Source organism: Lepidochelys kempii, chromosome 3, assembly GCF_965140285.1.
Source record: "Lepidochelys kempii isolate rLepKem1 chromosome 3, rLepKem1.hap1, whole genome shotgun sequence".
In the NCBI taxonomy this organism is placed as follows: Eukaryota; Metazoa; Chordata; order Testudines; family Cheloniidae; genus Lepidochelys; species Lepidochelys kempii.
The window spans coordinates 151242478-151265082 of record NC_136382.1 but is presented as its reverse complement, the minus strand read 5'-3'; the positions used below and the strand labels follow the sequence as shown (position 1 = coordinate 151265082).

General features: G+C 41.1%; 1 protein-coding gene across 4 annotated transcripts in view; it reads left to right on the top strand.

Moving 5' to 3' along the window:
• The window catches only part of BTBD9 (BTB domain containing 9), a 300205-nt gene that overhangs the window by 165950 nt on the left and 111650 nt on the right, over positions 1-22605 (top strand). For all 4 annotated transcript variants that reach the window (XR_012158194.2, XM_073338551.2, XM_073338552.2 and 1 more), the window contains exon 7: positions 8199-8308. Coding sequence is in view for 3 of the 4 variants with exons in the window: in XM_073338551.2 (XP_073194652.1) it covers positions 8199-8308 (110 nt within the window). In the remaining variant the exon portion in view is untranslated. The remainder of the gene's footprint in view (positions 1-8198; positions 8309-22605) is intronic.

Genomic DNA, 22605 nt, shown 5'->3' with positions numbered 1-22605 from the left:
CAATTACTTATATGAAAGCAAATTTCTTCAGTGTAACTGGTTGAAAAGTGTTCATAAGAGGCTTTTAAGCCTATCTGTTTATTGAATATAGCTGTGTATTGTTGGTATTTATCATTCAGACATAGTTATTTTGTCCATTACCAAGATGTACCAGACATTCTGAATCCATTCTGCTTTGCTTGGAGGGAGATCATGTTTCCAGTGTCAGGCAATGACATTTTTTTGCCATTTGGATCAAATGAAACATAGACTTTAATTTATACCCCTCAGGTGAAAATATGATTTTAAAAATCAGGGTGCTAGAGTAAATTGTTAAAGCTGTGCATTTAATGATTTTATATCTAGAATAAATTCTTACCACATGAAAGAATGCAAGATTAAGGCAGGAAATAGTGCTGCTTTTTAACCTAATGAGAAACCCGAGGGGAAAAAATACAGGATTTATTGGGAGGAAGGCTGGGTTCTTATATTATTAATTCCTTATTGTAGTAATACCACAGTAAGTACCTTTTGTGATAATAGTATTTAAATAATCTAACTATGAAGATTAACATAGAAATATATAGTTATTAGCTGATGGAATAGGTTTTATTATAGATGATCACTAGTGTGAAATACTTTTAGCTATTATTCAAGATAAGATATGTTCTTTGGTGTGTAATTATAACATATGTTCCTATCCCTTGTCAAATGAGAACACTGCAAACCATTTATTTTGTGTTCTATAGAATATTCTTGGGTCATATTAAAGCTGCTGCTGTTATCTCAAACTCTTCAAAGTTGGTGGCATGATACTGTATGAGGTTCTCTTGCTTACTTAGTTGATATTTTTAAATAAAGAGTAAGAAATTTCTCTGTTTTTCCCTTTCTTTGCCAGGTTTGACTAATGGCATTGCTTGATAAATATTATATAGCACGAAATTAAAACAGAATAAGGATTTTCATGTTTATGTGAAGCAGTATCTCATGTCAATGTAATCTTTTTCTCTTATTTTAGTTTAGTTTATTTCCTTTCCCAGATTTCTGAAAACAGAGGAGCAGAATCTGTGGTTTCTGATTATCCCAATTAGTAATGCTCTGTTGATGAGCCTAGAGAGGATTCTGTACAAGCCTCATTTCTTGCCTATTGCCACATTCTTCCCACAGACAGAGTTGGATGTAGCTGCAACATACCAATCTCCATTTGGCGTAGGGACAAGAATTTCAAGGTCACTCCCTGGACCTAGATCTTCAGCTTGGTAGTGTGCTGCATTACTCCCCCTCCACGAGCTAAATGTAAAATGTGACACTTTTGAATTGCATTTTAGTAGGTACAGTTATTTTCACTTCAGGATTGCAGGTTATAAGATGACATTGCTGAGACTATGTGTTTGATTAAATAGTGCACTGCAACCACATTGAAGCCCTAATACTGCTGAACTCTAAGTTGAGTGCTCAGTGAATACAGAACACTTAAATTATTATAGGCAGTCATTTTCATGAGTAATTGTCCTAATATTTATTTCCTGTGTAAAGGGGTGTGTCAGTGTTTGTGAATTGGGAGAGAAACTGATTTGCAAGATTGTACAAAAAAACATGCACCTGTAATTCCCCAGAGAGAGGCTCAAGCTAATATGCAGAAATGTAACACAACTCCCAGAGCTAAACATTCCTCCAGACTACAGGGAAGCTTACTACTGAGTGCAGAGCAGGGCAGGCACACTTTTAGTTCCATGTTGACTTTGATGATAACATTTGCATTAGGACTTGCATGTTGGGCTCACAAAGAGATGCCTGTAGTCTAGGCCTCCCAGTGCTTAGATCAGGGGGTCTTAAGCTTTTCCAGTATCTGTACGAGTGCCCACTGCTTTCCATTCACTTTGTGTACAATCTCAACTGTAATGAAGTATGAGCTGCTCCAAACCACAGTCTTCATCCTAGATAAGCAAAGCTACATTTTATGTTCGAGCTTAAACTAATGAATGGAGGAGGCAGGGACTGAAGTTACAAAATGGCACACCATAGACAGAGGCTTTCTGTTAAGGGAGGGAAGGGGCAGCCACTAATATGGCTGCGAGAAGTATAAGTACATGTGTCTTTGGATGATTGACCTGTGATTTAGATACTCCAACTTTCACTTTGTTGTGCCCCTCATAATTTAAACTAGCTTGAAAGTTCAAGTACTGTCCACTCTTTCTTTTTTTGTCTACTCTGAACTGTATTCTTTTCCTGCCCTAATCTTCATGTGTGCACCGAACCTAGTTATTGTGTAGAATTAGTTAAAGAAGAGGAAGATAAAGATGTAATTCTGGATAGCTAGATAAGGATTTATGCCCTTAGCATTCATTTGCATCAGAGGTGGTCAGTTTGTTGCATGTGTATCTTCCCTATCCCTATTTAAGTTTTAATTATCTTCCATCTGGCTAAGCTCTTGCAGAGGACCTTAGAGATACTGAGGAACATCCATTCTATTTTTCCAGCAGTATCTCTCTACAGACTTAATAAAGTCAGTTATCTGCAGTGCCCTTATTATCAGCTTAAATCTCAGCCTCCTATGTATTTGAGAAATGACATTGAAAGGGGAAGAGAAACAAGTGAAACCTCCAGCTTTCATTCAAAAATAATTGTCTAGAAAGCGTGGTATCTGTTGTCATTGTTCCTATGCCATGACATAGAACAGAAAGCTTTGAAAATATTCATTCTTTTTACTGTAAATTGTATAATAAGAATAAATGTAGACCATTTTATTGATTGCTGTGAGTTACCTATGGGTTTATTTCAGGGGTAAATGGATAATGAGACTTAGGTTTTGATGAAGGCTTGGGATCTGGCATGAATTTTGCATCTCAGGTGCTGAGCTGTATAGGCTGGCTATATTTCAGTGGGGATGCTATTGATCTTTTATGGAGATGATGTTTTTCATATAGCACCTCCTGCTGGACAAGTTACAAAATATTCTTTCCATTTGGTCAGTTCGACTGGTGAAGGATTAATGATGTATTTATCTATTTTTACGGAGGAAGTTATTTTAAAATACGTCATTTTGTGAATTTTACATTTTAATTTCCTGAGATTACAGTGAATTTTAAAGGTGAATAATTAAACATGGACCAATATAGGTATTATATTCACAACGTAGGTGAGTGTAGTAGTATGAATATGCATTTAAGGTAATATACTTTAATATCTTTCATTTATATATCTCTCTACATTTTGAAGTATTTTCAAGAGCTTTCCAAATTTTGTATAATATATTGTACGTATTCTGGAGGCACTGGCTGTGACTCCATAGTTAAGGTTGACTTCTGTTTTGCATTTAAGGCTGGGATTCAGCTTCTTTATGTATTAAAAAAACTGTGTGTGTGTGTGTGTATATATATATATATATATATATATGAGACACTGTTTTTTTCATACATAAAGAAACACTATTTCATACTGAAATAACTTTCCAAACTTTCCACTTAGTTAAAATTAATTGAAATCCTGTGCGTAGGCTATATTTGAAGAAATTTAGTTGTAATTAAGCCATGTTATTGTTGATTTTTTTATCTAAAAGCTTTTAAGTAAGCTACAGAAAGGGTAAGGTGAACTGCTTAAGTAGCTTTTAAGTGTGATCTTTGTGACATTAGAGGTAGCTCAACCAATCACCACCCTTCATCTTCAGCTAATTTGCACACAGCAGTTCTCTTGGTTGTAATCAGTAAGTGATCTGAGGGAGACAGAACAGATGAGAAGAGTTCTCGCTTGTCCAACTGTCATTGCTCTTTAAAGATTCCTTCACCGTATGGTAACTTGGGCATCAGTGCTGGGAGGTTCCCCAGGGCCCAGCTAGTTTGGGTCCACTGGCAGCACAAATGAGCCAGGAGAACAGGGAGACATTACCCCTTAAAGCACAGAGACATTAGACCCTACGGATGAGGAACCGAGCAACCTTCTTTTCACACAGCATCAGTGTATGTAATACTGCTCTCTCAAACATTTAGTCAGTTGCAAATTAAGGGCCAGATTCACCAGTAGATTTCAAAAAGAAAAGGAGTACTTGTGGCACCTTAGAGACTAACCAATTTATTTGAGCATGAGCTTTCGTGAGCTACAGCTCACTTCATCAGATGTTTACCGTGGAAACTGCAGCAGACTTTATATACACACAGAAATCATGAAATCATGATTTCATGATTTCTGTGTGTATATAAAGTCTGCTGCAGTTTCCACGGTAAACATCTGATGAAGTGAGCTGTAGCTCACGAAAGCTCATGCTCAAATAAATTGGTTAGTCTCTAAGGTGCCACAAGTACTCCTTTTCTTTTTGCGAATACAGACTAACACGGCTGTTCCTCTGAAACCAGTAGATTTCAGTAGCTTTGTGTCTCTCTAGAGATACGAAGCAGCTGTAAACCCAGCTTAATTAGTTTCTTAGAGACTAACCAATTTATTTGAGCATAAGCTTTCGTGAGCTACAGCTCGCTTCATCGGATGCATCCGATGAAGTGAGCTGTAGCTCACGAAAGCTTATGCTCAAATAAATTGGTTAGTCTCTAAGGTGCCACAAGTACTCCTTTTCTTTTTGCGAATACAGACTAACACGGCTGTTACTCTGGAACCTTAATTAGTTTGGTTGCTTTGCAGTGCTCTGGTATACCAATGAATTTGCCCTTTGAAAGTTAAAATTAAATTAAATTAAAATTAGGATTCAAACTGACAACCTGCAGGTGAAAGGCTAGGTAGCTCATTAGTAAGGCCCTTCATTTTGGATATTTATGGTATTTTTTTTCAAAATTTCCTGGGAATGTATTAGTGTTTATTCTAAATTTTAAAAACAGAGAAAGTAAGTAATCTAAAACAAAGGGCAATGGGCAGAGAAGGGTTGCCTGGGGCAGGGGTTACTGATGTGATTGTGGTCTCAGTTGCCAGAAATGGGCTCCCTGCTCTTCTCGCTCCCTCACTACACAGAGGAAGCAGAGTGGTTTGTGCTAAAGGGCCAGAAGCATTGACCATCCTGTCACAGATTCCAGGGTCCTATCTTCAGCTCCCCATTCACAGAGTCCCTGCTGGCTTCCTGCACAGAGTAGGTTAACTGCCAGTTGATGGCTGCTGCACCTGCACCACTGGAGAGCGAGATGGGCAGGGAGCCTGGTGGTCCTGGCAGTAGAGACCACCCACAAGGAGCCCATCTGCTTCCTCTGCCAGACAGCACCCACTCCTGACCCCAGCCCTTCCGCGTGGCCCTGGGAAGTAGACAGGGTTGTGCCGAAGGGCTGGGGTCAGCCTCAGTCTATGGGTGGGGGATCAGTACTCATGGAGTGCAGCCTTCCGTTACCCTCCTAACCCTGGCCCTTCAGCATAGCCCTGTGTGTTTCTTCCACAGAACATTTATGGGTCCCAAAAAAGCCAAAATTTGGGTGAAAATCAGTAAAACCCAAATACTGGCTTTTTCAAAACCCGGAATTTTTTTTGAGAAAATCAGTAAATACCAACAGCGAAGAGCTTTGTTCATTAGCAATGCCCTGAGATACTCAGTCCCCCATAAGTTCTGATGTTACACTTCAGATAATAATGCTTGCCTTCTGAAAGATAGGTTTATTGTAAGTTCTGAATTTTTTGGAGTTTGCAGAGGCAGGTTCTTCCCCTCTCTAGACTCACCAGCAAAATATCTTGCCCCTTGGTCTCAATCTGAAAGACTCTACAGAAGAGTACCACGCCCTATCCTTAAAGGGAAAGATACAAACACCAGAAATACAACAATACAACACCCAAATTCACTTCTAAATACGTTTAGCAATATAAAATCATGCCAGCAGTTACTCCAGGGTTGTTTCACTAACTTTTATACATATATGTATATGTTTTTTTCACCTCCACATGGGTCATAAGCAGGGTTTGACAACCTTCAGATTCACAGCACTGACCTCTCCTACTATACTTTAGGAGTAACTGGTGGAGGAAAAGAGCATTCTGTTGTTCTCTATGGGGACCAGCCTATACAGGGAGACAACATACACTTTGCAAGTATTTTTGAGACTACAGTAAAATTCTGTGCAACAGTATTTTGGTTTCTGGCTCTGGCTCTGGGAGCAGTGTGATATGAGAGTTGTCGTCAGCAAAGTCAAATGTAACAATACCTCTGGGTAATCTGAAAGGACCAGACCTGGGACTGCTAGATGTAAAAGCGTGAACTTCTATCGCTTAAGCTAAAGAACTAGAAGATCTTCTGAAATGCTGTGAGGCAAAGTGTATAATATTTGGCTCTGTTATATTCTATTCCCAGCTGTGTGTGTACTCTCAGGTATCTATCTGTGAAATGGGTGAGTGATAGTTCCCCCCAACATACTGGCATGAAGCCTTGATTCATTATAAGGGTTGTGAAGGGTTCAGAAATATTAACAGCAGTCAGTGAAAGAACTTGGACTAGAACTTTGGTCTCTAGGCATGCAGTATAGTATACCTTCCCTGTATGAAGGAGTTTCTTTCCCTCAAAAATCACATGACTGAATTTTTTGTCATTACAGGACTGCCAGCAGCAAGAGCCAAAGTTGTGGTATTCACAAGAGTTAACATTACATGTTCTGCATCATGTGTAGCGCAGGTAGAGGCTTACAGCTCCCTGTTGGAGAAAGTTCATAAATTCAGTATGATTTAGCATGTCACATAAGTTGGCCAAAAAGTGTATTTAGTAATAAATTTTAAGTAAGTCAACACTTCGAAACAGTCAGCAGATAAAATAAATAAATGTATTTGCTGACTGCCTAAAGATAGACTAAAATTCTGTCTGCAACATAAAATCACATTAGGAGATTTATTTTAAAAGTTGATCTTTCAAATGTTTTCAGCTTACATAGTTTAGCCACCTTTGTGGATGTAGTAAAAATTTCGTAAACCACTTCTTTAAAAGCATTTTAAAGAATTCCGCTCTGCCTACACTAATGAAAAATACGTATTAGTTGAAACATTTATCAACAGCAGTTTTTAAGAATTGTGCCTGTAACACAATCATTTTGGTATGTAGATGGGACCTAAATAAAACTAGAAGGGAAAATAGCCCTAAGTACAAAAAGCTTTCTTAGTTAAGGGCTAAAAAAAAAATCATCATTTACTTTACCTAGTTAACTTGGAGTGATGATGAACGTGAGACAAGCTTACTGTATTAGCGAACAGCCATTAGGTTAGAACTAAAATTACATTAGATAAATGAAAGGTTATTTTACACAGCAGAGGGAAAGATATTGCTAACGTCTTACAGCTTCTACTTTCTCTTAATTGAAATCTGTTCATTTAATATGCACCTTCCTTCAGTGTGGATAATTCATAATTGGAGAAATGCTATCTATTCAAGTCATTTTCCTGGTTGTTTTTTAAGATCCACCAAGACAGCGTATAGTATCCCATTTGGGATTTTCCAGAACTCATAATAATGACTTCAACTGTTCATTAACCTCTGAACTGTCAGATCCCTTTGGAAAATGAGGGGAGCAGATTGATTCAAGGTTAATACTTGTTTGTAGAAGGTGAAGCCTCCAAGGTAATGCAGAGGGTGAATAGGCCACTTTGTTCAACAGCCACTGCCTGTGACTTTGCGTTAGCGTTCAGAAGTGCAAGCTATATAACCAAGAGTGAAACCCAGAAGCCTGACTGTTCAAATAACTTTTCTGGAATTAATAAAAGGTATTGCAAGAAAGAAGTTGGTGTCTGATGTATCAAGAGTTAATTTAGCAATTTGGAATTAGAAGCAGCATTATAATAAAAGAGAATTTATGGCTTCTGTAGGGAAGCAACATTGATTTATTGAGTTTATTTTTAGTGTATGAAATCTTTCATTGTGGTGGAAAGTTGTCAATTAGCCTCTATAGCCATTAGTAGAATCAGGCAGCTATTTTTAGTTCTCAAATGTTGTTGTATTATGGACAAACAGTTGATGTTTGAGCTGGATGATGTCTTGTTTTGATTTTCTTGATAAATCTAATCCAAATCCTGTAAAATTCTGATACATTTCACAGCTCTTAAATTTGCTGTAACTCTTCTAAGCTCTGTTGGAGCCAGAATTTCTGAGTAGGTGCAATATCTGTAGTCAAATCCATAATCTTCTTAACAATTCTCCGGTTCTTGTGGCTGGGCAAAATACTTTGATAAGGCAAGAGCACTGACAGCGTCCTAATGAATCATTGGTAACTTGGGAAGTGGGTCTTCATTGTCTTTAACTTGTTTTTTCTCTCTTCTCTTAGGTACATCCGAATAGTTGGCACCCACAACACAGTGAACAAAGTTTTCCATATTGTGGCATTTGAATGCATGTTTACCAACAAAACCTTCACTCTTGAGAAAGGTCTTATAGGTAAGAAATACAACTGTTTTTTAATTCTATAGTTATCTCTACTATATGTAAATTACTAAAGACACTTTTTTTCTCAGTCATTTCAGGTTCATTGCCTGAACTCATCTTGTCTTTGCAACCCTAGGGTTCCACTCATACCAGTAGAAGCAAAGCCCATTTGTTTGTAAGAACATTCCTGTGTCTGCTTCCATTGTAGGTTGGCTACATGACTTTAAAGATGTGTCTGCACTACAGAGCCTATGGTGTCATAGCAATGCCTGCATAGCCACCTTGTGTAGGCACAGCATACATTGACAGAAGGAATTTTTCTGCGAATGTAGGAATATGACCTCCGTAAAGAACATTGTGCTTACAGAAGCACTTTTCTGGCTGCGTCTACACTGGGGCTTTTTGTTGCCATAATTGTCAGTCAGGGGTGTGTTTTTTTCATATCTCTGCCCAGAATAGCTATGCTCCCTCAAGCTTTGAGTAGAGGCCAAGTCTAAAAGACTTACTGTGACTGTCTGCTGGGATTCTCAGCATTGTGAGTTACTGTGTTGTGATGGGTTGGATCACAGAAACCCTCTAAATGATGTGCCGAGACTACCTCTGAGCCCGTTTTCTCTGGCAGCTTGGGGCTTCAGAACCTTGCCTTGTTTGAGCCAGGCACATTAGCTTGCTACAAACACAGCCCCAGGTCTGAGCCACATTACCTAAAAGCTGCAGGCTTAACTGAAAACAGCTTAAGAAGTGTTCCTGTCTCCAACACTCAGATGCCCAGCTCCCAATGGGGTCCAAACCCCAAATAAATCCGTTTTACCCTGAATAAAGCTTATACAGGATAAACTCATAAATTGTTCGCCCTCCATAACACTAAAAAGAAAAGGAGTACTTGTGGCACCTTAGAGACTAACCAATTTATTTGAGCATGAGCTTCCGTGCTCAAATAAATTGGTTAGTCTCTAAGGTGCCACAAGTACTCCTTTTCTTTTTGCGAATACAGACTAACACGGCTGTTACTCTGAAACACGGCTGTTACCTCCATACACTGATAGAGATATGCACAGCTGTTTGCCGCCGCCCCCCCATCCCCCGCCCCCCGTATTAATACATACTCTGGGTTAATTAATAAGTAAAAAATGATTTTATTAAATACAAAAAGTAGGATTAAAGTGGTTCCAAGTAATGACAGATAGAACAAAGCGAATTACCAAGCAAAATAAAATAAAACACGCAAGTCTAAACCTAATACAGTAAGAAAGTAATTACAGATGAAATCTCACCCTCAGAGATGTTCCAATAAGTTTCTTTTACAGACTAGCCTCCTTCTAGTCTGGGTCCAGCAATCACTCACACCCCTGTGGTTACTGTCCTTTGTTCCAGTTTCTTTCAGGTATCCTTTGGGGGTGGAGAGGCTACCTCTTGAGCCAGCTGAAGACAAAATGGAGGGATCTCCCAGGGGCTTAACTAGACTTTCTTTTGTGATGCAGACCCCCTCCTCTCTCCTATCCAGAATTCAGCTCCAAGATGGAGTTTTGGAGTCACATGGGCGAGTCACATGTCTATGCATGATTGAGTTCGTTACCAGCTAGGCCACATTCCTGGGAAAACTCACATGTGGATTGGCATCTCCAAGTTCATTGTTAGCTTAAGTGTTTCTTGATTGGGCACTTACTGAGAATAGATTTTTCTCAGGAAGCTGACCAACTGCTTCACTGAGGCTACTTAAAATTAAACAAGTACATAGCCAATATTGATAACTTTGAATACAAAAATGATACATGCATACAAATAGAATGAATATATTCAGTAGATCATAACCTTTATAGAGATATGTTACATGGCATATGTAGCATAAAACATATTCCAGTTATGTCATATATACATTCATAAGCATATTCCCATAAAGCATTATGGGGTTCAACATCTCATATGTTATCCCTCTCAAGCCTCAGAAAATGAGAGTTGTGCTACAGCTAAGCTGTGTGACAACTCCTTGACACACCAGCTTGTCTGTCTTGTCAGCAAATTCTTCAGGACTCTGCCAGTTGAAACCTTACCTTGCAGGTAACAAACAGTGAGCCCCAAATTCTGAGTTCTTCAGAGATGTCTCTCTGCAGTGTCCATTCCTCTCACTGAACACTTACTGAAGTTAATTTTGTTGATCCTTTAAAGAGGTAATATTCTGTAGCTCATTCATTTTACTGGGGTTTGACAAATGCTCCTATTTCAATCACAGCACTGATTTGCTTTATAGTAAAATAAAACAAGTTTATTTTAACAAAGGGACATAAGATTAAGGGATACTTAATGTAAGGGAAAAGAGAGAAAGTTATAAGGAAACAAAAGAAAAATACTCTTCTACCACTAAACTTAATTTCAGCAAGTTACAATCTTTGCCTAAGCAGGTTTCTCACCTAAACTCAGTTCCCAGAGACGTCAAGCCCCTTGGCTGAAGGATTCAACATTCTGTGATTTCAGGAACCCTGGCCCCTTTAATACCCCAAGTGATGGGTACCACAATGGCTTTCTGTTTCTGCTTATACCTTCCAAAGTTCATTGACCCTGTTACAAGAGACAGCTACCTGCTATTCTTCCCTTCCTGTTGACTTCCTATCCCCCTGCAGGTTCATATGTAAATAGGGGTTCCATTGTTTTGATTCCATAATGCTTAATTTACACTGGAGACAGGTAAATATCTACCTTCCCTCCTGTCTGGGAGAAAACCTGTTTCTCCCTGTGTTTGGTCACAGACTTTAAAGCATAATATCAGCTAGTATCCATAATTCCTCATACAGTGTTAACGCATACATTTCACAATATTATTCACTGTGTGTCACAGGCTTTCATAAAAGATCTTACTCAATACACTTGTATAATACAGTAATATTGTATACAATCAGTTGATTCAATTACTTATCAGTTGCGTTTCAAAAGCCCTGTCTTTATAACTCAATAAACCTTTGAAATTTATTCTTCTGAGGTGTATCTCTAGATGAAGTTTCTCTCTCCTGATGTGATATAGATGCCTTGCTGCCTTCTCCCATGCTTGTTAGCTTGATAGCTTTGTTTACTTTATATGTAAATATACTTTCACTGTGTCTGGCTGATGACAAGGCTAGACAGACAAGCAGATACTCGTTCCTTTGGTTAAAGGACAAATTGTGCTTATGCATCGCTTGCCAAACACATTTTAGGAACGTAATTCTAGCACATATTTATAACTCTTTGTACACACCCCATACATACATCATGCAGGAATATTAATGCTTAGTGAGTTTAGTTTTCCAGTGATATATCACATGCCATCTTCTGGGTATATATCATGATAACACTATGTTAAGTGTAGTGAGTAAGTCAGACCTGACACACAGTAATGAATCACCAGTAGGCCTCTGTGTCACACTTACTATGCTTAATTACTAGAGTAACTGTTAGAAAATAGTCTTTTATAAAGATTATTTGAGACTTCCTGTAGCTGCTGTGTGACAACATTTGAAGAATCGTCTTGTATGCTCCATACCAGACAAGAAGCACTGCTTCTTGTAGTATATTTCAGTGCCTCTTAGGATAGTAAGATTCAGAATTCAGAGGAGGCCTTTCAGGATTCACAGAATTTTTAAATTTTATGCATGCAGCAGTGAAGGTGAAGGAAAAATAGTTTTAAAAAAGGGGGGAAAAATTCTTTCCTAAATTTCTTTTGTGAGATTTGACTGTGAAGAGCTAGTCTCTGAGTCTTCCAGTCCTCTATTTGGCCATGTACTGTGGAGAAACAAGGTAATTTCACAGTCACTCTTCAGCATCTCATAAGATTTACCACAAAATCTCTTTTAAAATCTCCTTTTAGGCTTGTAAGTATGTGAGAAGGCAGCCCCTGCCTGTGGAGACCTCTTGCGGCAGGCTGCAGCAGAACAAGTATGGCTGTCTCAGTTTCCCCTTGGTCTAGCCATAATAAGAGCACAGTTCCTCTCACTGTCCAATTCAGAGTCCCACCTGTGGGCACGTTTTATTCACATATACATGCAATAATCTATAGAATCCTCGTGCTAAAACCGTTCTGTCAATACCCACAGTAAAACATAGAAATGTATTACAATTTTCCATTCCCATTTTCAGGGAGATTACTTCTAGATCATCCACCTCTGAGTCCACCAGCACTCAGTTCCCAGTTCTTTTCTGCTCTTGTTCCAGAGCTCCAGTCTCCTGGCCATCCACCTGAGAGTGACCAGTTTCATGACACTTCTGCCCAAACGCAATCCAACGACTGAACCCTTTTCAGCCTCCTATCACTGGCTCTCCAGCTCAGGAAGGTCAGCAGGCTAACCTTTCCACTTGCCTCCTAGCCAGTTCCTCCCTATTTCCAAGTAATACCTGCAGAAATTTCCTGTCTCTCCCAGGCAGCTATCCCTTGCTCCTCCCAGGTAGCTCTTACCTGCTATTCTCTATGTATTTCTCAGGCAGTTCTTTCCTACACCTTTCCTTGCTTCTGCCAGGCAGTTCTCCCCTTCCTCTTCCTGTCTTCCGTCTCCTCAGGCCCATGTGCCTTGACTTAATTAAACCCAATTGAGTAACAGCTAATCAGTCACAGGTGCACTGGACACCCACTCTTTCTTAAAGGGGCCAGTCACAAAAATATATGAAAGGTCAAGTTAAGTCTTTCTAAATTTTATTTGACATGGTTCAAGAGTGTGCAGGGCTCCTCATAATACAGATAAAAAGACCTTATCTGTGCCCTAAGGAGTTCACAAAATAATCTCATATCTGATGTCAGCAAGGTACTGTATCCAGGCAGTGTAGGAAGGAATTGCATTTAAAGAAAAAGTGCAATATCAATAAGAGTATGCAGTTACTCAACAGAGAATAGTACCCAGCATGTTGGAGTAAATACTTTTAAAATATATACGGTCTTAGCTAATTTAAGGTGCAGAAATCTTGTGCTCACTCATATAAAGCCATATTATTACTGTGTGCAAATCAGTAATAGATACATGTGTATTATAGTATTAGTAGAGCTGGGATTTTAAGAATTACTTAGGGTGCTGTTTTGGGTTTTTTAATCTATAGTTTAGGGCACATGTAACACTGTTTTCAACTTGTGAGGTGAGAGCTGTAATATTTAAAGGCTACTTTGTCAGACCAACAAATAAGGGGGTCAAGGTGTGTGGGTATACACGTGAGCTTAAATCCTAATTCACTTGTCTTTCAGATAATATCTCTCTGACGCTTGGTTTGGTTTTAGCAGAGTTCTGGTGTGACATGTTGCTGCTTTCTTTGTCTGTTTTAGCAGTTGCATGTCAATGGGTGCCTGATAAAAGCAGTTGCATTTCAGTTTAAATATAGTGGTGGAGACTCTTGGTTTTGCTCAATCTCCATTGCTAAAGGTTGTAAAGACTTAAATATCTTTTTTATAGCAACATTAAATGGTAAGTTACCCTGTTAAAGTTACAGTTAGATTTTAGCAAAGAATAACAGTATGTCGAAAGCATGCCGTTATCTGTGATACAATTAGCATATAAATGACAGAATTCTGCCAGGAAATTATTTGAATTCTAGCCTGATGATAACAGGAATAACTAGCCTGATCTTTATTGACTTTGTTTTCCATGTTACTGTTATAAGACAAAACTGAAAGTGCAATAAATTGAAGTGTAAATGTTTATATTGACCATAGGAAGCCTGAGATTTGTTCTAATGTTTTGCAAATTTCCATGGAATCTCTTAGGGTTGTTGAAATGCATTATATTACAAAACATTGAAAAATGTTAAAGTTTCAATCAGAAATATTTAAATCATATTTGCATACTCTTTCTTCTAAGCTTTATTGGAACAGTGGGGACATGCTCTCACTGTCTAACTTAAGTTGTGTGTTTTGGTAGAGCTGGGTGACTTAATGCAATTTGATGGTTTTTATTTGTGCATCTTATTAATAATTAAGTTTAACACAGAGCTCAAGATGGCTAGATTTTCAGTAAGATCTCAGTCAGAAGGCTCTGCAGATGATACATCTCTCCTGCATCCATTGGGACAGGCTTAGACTCCTGCTCCTTTATGCTTTCCCAATCATGTGTCCTCTGCTTCTCATTACAGAAATCATGGGCCAGATTTTATGAAGTTTTTGGATTGTGCCTTCCAGTCCTTTGAAATGAAGCAGAGGAAGAGGAAACTACACCGTTTCCTTTGCCCCTGCAGCTGCCCCACTCCCCTTCTGTCTGGGTAACAGCCCATGGATTATGTCATCGCAGATTTAAAAGCCCACCTCTGGTCCTGTCTATGATCTCCCAGGCTCAGAAGGGTCTGGGGCCCCAGGCTCAGAGATTGCCTACTGGATCAGGCCCCATTCAATATCTGGCCAGAGGAGGAAGTGGTGTTTCCCACTGTATAACTGTTAGCCCAGTGGTCAGAGCACTCACCTGGGATGTGGGAAACCCAGATTCAATTCCCCCTCTGCTTGAGGTAAGGGGAAACAGTTTTTGAACAGGGTCTCCCACATGGCTCAGGAGAATGCTCTGAACATTGAGCTATGAGATATTCTGATATGGGTCTTTCTCAGTCTTTCCTGTTGAAGCTGTTCCACTTTTGATAAATAAAGAATGATTGGAGCAGAGGGACTGGACTTTGGGTCTTGCACCTTGCAGGTAGCTGTTCTAATCACAAGGCTAGAGAGCCAGTCTCTCTCTCTCTCTCTCTCTTTCTCTCAATAACTGTTTAGGCATTTATCCACAGTGCAACAGCTTTCACAGACTGAGAAACACCCTCATCAAATTATCCCATAGGTCAGTGGTTAGAGCTAGAGCCCTGCACGGATACAAAAATGTGGATCCACATCCGCCAGTAGCAACTCGTGATCCAACCTGCGATCCGCTAGCCGTCTTTTACCTGTATCCGCACCTGCAGAAGCAAGCCATCTCACAAGGGCTAGTGACCGCGGGGGGAGAGGGGAGCGAGTGTGGGGGTAGGGTCTTGCAGGAAGAGGCAGCACGAGGGTGAGGACTGGAGGTAAGGGGAAGCGCGGGGGCAGGGTCTTGAGGGGAAGGGGCAGCATGGGGGGAGGCAACTGGGGGGAAGGGGCGTCTCATCCTGTGCTGCTCCCAGGGGCTTGCGAGCGACAGCACACGGCAGCAGCAGTACGTGTTGCATCACAGTGGAGCGGAGGGGTAGGGTGCTGGGGCCCCACGTGTTCCAATCCCCATGGCCGGGTGTGGGCCTTGTTGCCCAGGAGCTGGAAGACTGGGCCCAGGACTGGGAGCACGGCCAGGGTGGGGACACTGGTGTTGTCTGAGGAGCCCGAACTGCTGGCCAGGAAGTGGCATGGTGAGTGGATGTTGGGCAGCCCCGACTCCAACCTGCCTCCCGGCCACTGGCCCCGAGTGCTCCCCAGGCTGCTCAAGCCGGATGCCGTGGGCCAGGTGCCATTGGTGAGTAGAGCCTTGCATGGTTTTATCTGCATCCGATCCACTATCTGCAAAAATGGTCCGCAGATATCCGCGGATTTGCAGGGCTCTAGTTAGAGCACTCTCTTGAGAGATATGAGATGCCTGTTCAAATCCTTTGGCCTCCTCTCGTCCTATCAAGCCCAAGGGGTGGAAATTCAATCTGATTCTCCCACTTTTCAGCGGAGTGCTCTAACCACTGGCCTAGAAGTTACAAGGAGGTCGCTGCTGCTGCCTCCAGTGTTTTGTGTGAAGTTAGGCATGTGCCTAACTCATTCTCACAAGAAACAGCTTAGGCGCCTAAGCTGCCAGACTTCAGAGGAGGGGTTCCTAGTTGTGGATCACTAGCGAGATAGGCATCATCCTGGAGCTAGGTGCCTAACTCTGTGAGAGGGGGAGGGGCTGAGGACACATCTCTCTTGTCAGCATCTCCCATTGGCTATTTTAGGCATCTCTCCACCTAGCGTGCTGGCTTACGTGCATTACATTCTTCGGCACTCATCTCTCCCTGTTCATTGTATAAAAGCCTGGGCATCTGACTCAGGGTTTTTAAATTTGTGTGTTCCAATGATTTTCTAGTCACCTAAAAGTTACGTGCCCTGATGCTCAGCATTGTAACGCCTAAGTCCCTGTGTGGATCCAGGCCTTTGTGATGCCGGTGGGAGAGCTGGCACAGGATTTAGCTCTTTCTGTGCTGCTTAATGAAGATCTCTCAGTGCCTCCCACTTGTCTAAGTGATATTGCAGTGTTCAAGTAACTCAGAGTGTGAAGGACCCCACAAGAACTATTCTCTGAGAACTGTGTGAGGGCACTAAGGCTAAAAGTGGATAGTTTAGAAAAGAATTTGGTTACATATAGCACCTTGCATTCTCAAATATCTTACAGAAGCAATGTGTTATGGCTTGTCTAGGGGGGCACAGAGGAACATTTCGGGGAGGGGGGTTTACAGCTGGGGCCTGGTCAGGGACAGAGTGCCACCCAGCTCCACTCCTGGCTCAGCCCCAGCTGCCAGCTCGACGCCCGGGGCCCCAGCTGCCGACCTTGGCTCCACTCCCCCGTTACCCCCAACTATGGCCCCAGCCTCAGACCCCATAACTCTGTCTGCGTCCCCTTCCCCCCTGCCAGCCCCACTTCTGGCTCCGGCCCCGGCTCTGGGGGCAGGGGAGAAGAGCAGATAGGGGTAATGGGAGCGTGAGGTAAAAAGTTTGGGAACCACTGGTCTAGACAAACAGTTCATGCATGGCAATCTGGGGTGTAAATATACAGTGCATTAGCCTGCCGTTCACTAATTGTCTGTGTGGACCCTGCCACCATGTTAGGTTTCCTAGTGCACACTGACCTAGTGCGCACTGACGTGCACAAGTCCATGGGGCCGGACGAGTTGCATCCAAGAGTGCTAAAGGAACTGACGGCTGTGATTGCAGAGCCATTGGCCATTATCTTTGAAAACTCATGGCAAACGGGGGAAGTCCCGGATGACTGGAAAAAGGCTAATATAGTGCCAATCTTTAAAAAAGGGAAGGAGGAGGATCCTGGGAACTACAGGCCAGTCAGCCTCACTTCAGTCCCCGGAAAAATCATGGAGCAGGTCCTCAAAGAATCAATCCTGAAGCACTTACATGAGAGGAAAGTGATCAGGAACAGTCAGCATGGATTCACCAAGGGAAGGTCATGCCTGACTAATCTAATCGCCTTCTATGATGAGATTACTGGATCTGTGGATGAAGGGAAAGCAGTGGATGTATTGTTTCTTGACTTTAGCAAAGCTTTTGACATGGTCTCCCACAGTATTCTTGTCAACAAGTTAAAGAAGTACGGGCTGGATGAATGCACTATAAGATGGGTAGAAAGTTGGCTAGATTGTCGGGCTCAACGGGTAGTGATCAATGGCTCCATGTCTAGTTGGCAGCCGGTGTCAAGTGGAGTGCCCCAGGGGTCGGTCCTGGGGCCGGTTTTGTTCAATATCTTCATAAATGATCTGGAGGATGGTGTGGATTGCACTCTCAGCAAATTTGCGGATGATACTAAACTGGGAGGAGTGGTAGATATGCTGGAGGGGAGGGATAGGATACAGAGGGACCTAGACAAATTGGAGGATTGGGCCAAAAGAAATCTGATGAGGTTCAATAAGGATAAGTGCAGGGTCCTGCACTTAGGACGGAAGAACCCAATGTACAGCTACAAACTAGGGACCGAATGGCTAGGCAGCAGTTCTGCGGAAAAGGACCTAGGGGTGACAGTGGACGAGAAGCTGGATATGAGTCAACAGTGTGCCCTTGTTGCCAAGAAGGCCAATGGCATTTTGGGATGTATAAGTAGAGGCATAGCGAGCAGATCGAGGGACGTGATCGTCCCCCTCTATTCGACATTGGTGAGGCCTCATCTGGAGTACTGTGTCCAGTTTTGGGCCCCACACTACAAGAAGGATGTGGATAAATTGGAAAGAGTCCAGCGAAGGGCAACAAAAATGATTAGGGGTCTGGAACACATGACTTATGAGGAAAGGCTGAGGGAACTGGGATTGTTTAGTCTGCAGAAGAGAAGAATGAGGGGGGATTTGATAGCTGCTTTCAACTACCTGAGAGGTGGTTCCAGAGAGGATGGTTCTAGACTATTCTCAGTGGTAGAAGAGGACAGAACAAGGAGTAATGGTCTCAAGTTGCAGTGGGGGAGGTTTAGGTTGGCTATTAGGAAAAACTTTTTCACTAGGAAGGTGGTGAAACACTGGAATGCGTTGCCTAGGGAGGTGGTGGAATCTCCTTCTTTAGAAGTTTTTCAGGTCAGGCTTGACAAAGCCCTGGCTGGTATGATTTAATTGGGGATTGGTCCTACTTTTGAGCAGGGGGTTGGACTAGATGACCTCCTGAGATCCCTTCCAACCCTGATATTCTATGATTCTATGACCTCCTGTTTCAATATGGGAGTAGCTCAAAGTGCACTAGGGAACTTTTAGGGCATGATAGCAGTGTCCACATGGACAATTAGTGTGCGGCAGGCTAGTGCACTGTGGATTTACACCCCATCTTGCTGTGCACTGTTTATTTAGACTAGCTCTTAGATACAGTTACTTCATTGACTGTGTAGACAGTGTGGCAGCCATTAAATACTACAAGAGATTACAATGCAGTCATTATAAGAGCCTGTTTTACTGAGAAAATGCATGTTGGCTAGTCCATCAGGGGGACACAGCCATTTTAGGAAGAGCTGTGTGATCTTTAACAACTTCCTGGAGAATTGCCAGGAATGGTACAAAAGGGACCTCTTATTTAAAGCATCAATCAAAGGAATAACAAAAAATTGGGTCACTGAGAGATGCTTTTTGGGGGTTCTCATGCAACTGCATATAGTCTATGTTATTTAATCTCTTTATTAGACTTATTCAATTGGATCAGGTAGCTTTCCATACAGGGAGGGACATTTGTCAGACATATTATTTTCAAGTGTGTAGTGTCTACATAATGGCCATCGCTGTAAAGTGGAGATTAGGAGCCTGGCAAACAAGTAATAAAAGTGAAGTGTAATTTCATATAGTAGATTGATAATAGCAATTTTATGTCACTGTATTTTACATACAACATTTTCATGTCAAAACCATTAGCTCCCAACGTGTGACATTTAAAAGTTAATGTGAGAAGAGAGATGTAAAACAGGTACTGTAATCAATATCCAAAAAGCTCTAATGGCAGTTGTCTAGCAGTTTTAAGGGAAAGCTAGATGGAATTGCTCTTTCTAGCACTGCTTGTTTTAGTGCCAATTTATAATTCATTGTCCTGATAAACAAGATAAGTGATATAAATGAATGAGATCTTGTGAAATTGTTCCCCAATGCAGATGTTTGGGCTGAGGTTTAATTTTCCTTATGGCATGTTGTTAGTCTGTAAATGCATACGATTGTTAAACAGCCCTACATACATCCTTATAGTATTGACATAAATATTTTGCTTAACAAGAACATAAAATTTAAAAAAGAGACACGGTGATTGCTGTCATGAATTTCACCATCAAAAATTTTGAACAGCGTTAAGTCTGAGACTTTATTTATAAATGTAAAGCAAAATATACCAGTGTCTTAGCAAATGACAGAACTACTAGTTTGGATGCAGAGTCAGGACCCTGCGATGTGATGACCTTGCTAGCGTTCTCTAACTACCCCGTGACAAGGGCCTACTACAAAAGGTCAGGAGCTTCCTTATACATTTGTTGTCTTTTCTTGTCTTGGAGCTTCCTTTTGCCCTTCTCTGCTTTGAAGTGAAGAGAATTTGATCACCTAAACTCAGTCCAAGGAGACAGTAGTCAGTGTTATAATATCCCTGCTGTACTAGACACATAGACTTTAAGGCCAGAAGGGACCATCATGATCATCTAGTCTGACTTCCTGCACACTGCAGGTCACAGAACCTCACCCACCCACTCCTGTAACAGACCCCTAACCTCTGGCTGAGTTACTGAAATCCTCAAATCTGGCACTATTGGCATCTTCTGCTTAGGGAATGTCAAGGACTATGCAAGCATGGGGGTAGGAGCAACCTCTCACCTCACCTTGAGGTCTGGTCCAGATCATTGGGAGTACAATCTGAAAAGCCTATATTATATGTTGTACTTATCTCTGGCTTTTCAGGCCTGTCTCAATTTATCAGCCTATCTTTCTACTTCTACATAACATAACAGGGGAAAACAGTGAATAATGGGTAAAGAGTAGGAGATGGATATAAAAGATAGAATGCCCTTGGTTACCCTCTGGGGAATGCTTTTCAAAACTTATGAATCATTGTGAACCCTCATTTGCAGACCATCCTGTACCTTATGAGAAATTGTTTTAAAGAAAAAAGGAAGGAAAGAAAGAAATGGAATAAATAATCATTCACTTGTCTTTTGCTCAATGGCAGTTATTTAAAAAATCATTTAAGCATATAGCAAAGGGAAAATAGCCAAATCAATTTCCTAGTAATGCAGTTCGGCTTTGTGAAATATTACTCTCTCTCCCCCATGATGAAGCAGTGAGAGGTGCTGTTTTCTTGTCCAGTTTAATGTCAAATCTACACAAAGCTGTCGTATCTTGTTCTTGCTCCCCTTTTTAAAGGTTAGCTTTTTTTCAAAGTTGAACAGGTTTTCCCAGCAACATCTGTCAGCTTTGCACTAAGCATACCCTTAGGAAATTATGAAAATTTTAAGATTATCTAAATACTGCTGGGAATTTTTTTCCCTCTACAGTAAAAAAACAGCCACATGCCTAGTTTTATTTACTGCTGCCCATTTCTCTGTAGATCTAAAGATCTGTTCCACTGGTTTAGGTTTTCTTTCTTCCCTGTTTCCAATGCTGCGGCAAACAATGCTCATTTCCTAAGTTTTTCTGAAGCAATTGCTGTTTCTGAAAGCAGGCTGCAGGAAGGCCTCATGTTTAATGAAAGAGCTCTATAGCCACTATGGTGTTAGTGAAAAGTCTGTTTCATTCTAATTACTTGAATGATCTTGATCTGATTTGTTGGGTCAGAAACAGCAAGCCCCAGCAGATATTGACCAGAAAAAGCAGACTTCTCTTTTGTTGTTCTAAACCAGCCAACTGCATGCAACACTAGCAAGTGTTACTAGTTTTTCTCAGGTCAGTAGAAACCTTATTGATTCTAACTTCCTCCCTCTTTTCTTCCAGGTAGCAAATTCTACTACGTAGGAGTGTATGGGAAAATTTACATTCCCATGTAATACCCAGGGTGCTGACTGGCTTGTCTAACTACTAGTCATGGTAAACATAAAAATTGCCATCTACAGCAGATAATTTGTCAGACCTTGGGTTTTCAATATTTAAAGGTAGGAAGGACTGTTGGCAATCTAAAAAGTCAACATTATTTACTGGCTTAAGCACAAGACTGAGAGCCAGGATCTCCTGAATTCTAATCCCAATTCTGCCATTTACTCACTGAGTAACATTAGAGAAATATCTTAATCTTTCCGTGTCTTTTCTCATGTGAAATGGGGCAAATAACACATACCTATCTCAAACGGTGTTGAGGATTTATGTTACATACATGCTAAGTATTAATAAACACTGCTAATATAATAATTAGCACTTAATACGGATCTCAAAGAGCTCTATGTAGGTGGTTAAATATCATTTTACAGATGAGGAAACAGGCTCAAAGAAGTAAGTGTCTTGCCCATGGTCACACAGTGAATCACTGGCACATTGAGGGTTTAAAATCCAGGTCTCCTGACACAGAGTATGGTCTTCTGTCCACAAAATGAAACTGCCTTTTATTAAGTGCAATGTAAGGTTTTGGGGTGATATTTGTTAAGGAATAAATGGGAATTAAGCATCTAACTCCCACTGAAATTCAATGGGAATCAGATACTTGGCCCTAAACTTCCATTTGTGCCTTTTGGACATCTCCCTCTTTATCGATACTCTAGAGGAAACTAGGTTTCAGTAATAATGGATACTTCTGAAGAAAGGTTGTGTCTTATAATAGTCTCATTGAGCTCTTAATTGGTGTGATCTAGTTTACACAGATATAAATTCAGACTTAAAGGCCAGACGGGACCATCATGATCATCTAGTCCAACCTCCTGGACATTATATGTCACAGAACTTTACCCACCCACTCCTATAATAGACCCCCTAACCTCTGTCTGAGTTATTGAAGCCCTCAGATCATGATTTAAAGACTTCCAGTTTCGGAGAATCCACCATTGACTCTAGTTTAAACCTGCCAAGTGACCCAGGCCACAGAGGAAGGTGAAAACCGCCCAGAGTCTTTGCCAATCTGACCTGGGGGAAAATTCCTTCCAGACCCCAAATATGGCCGTCAGTTGGACCCTGAGAATTTCGGCAAGGCCCAACAGCCATTCACCAGGGAAAGACTTCTTTGTAGTAACTCAGAACCCTCCACATGT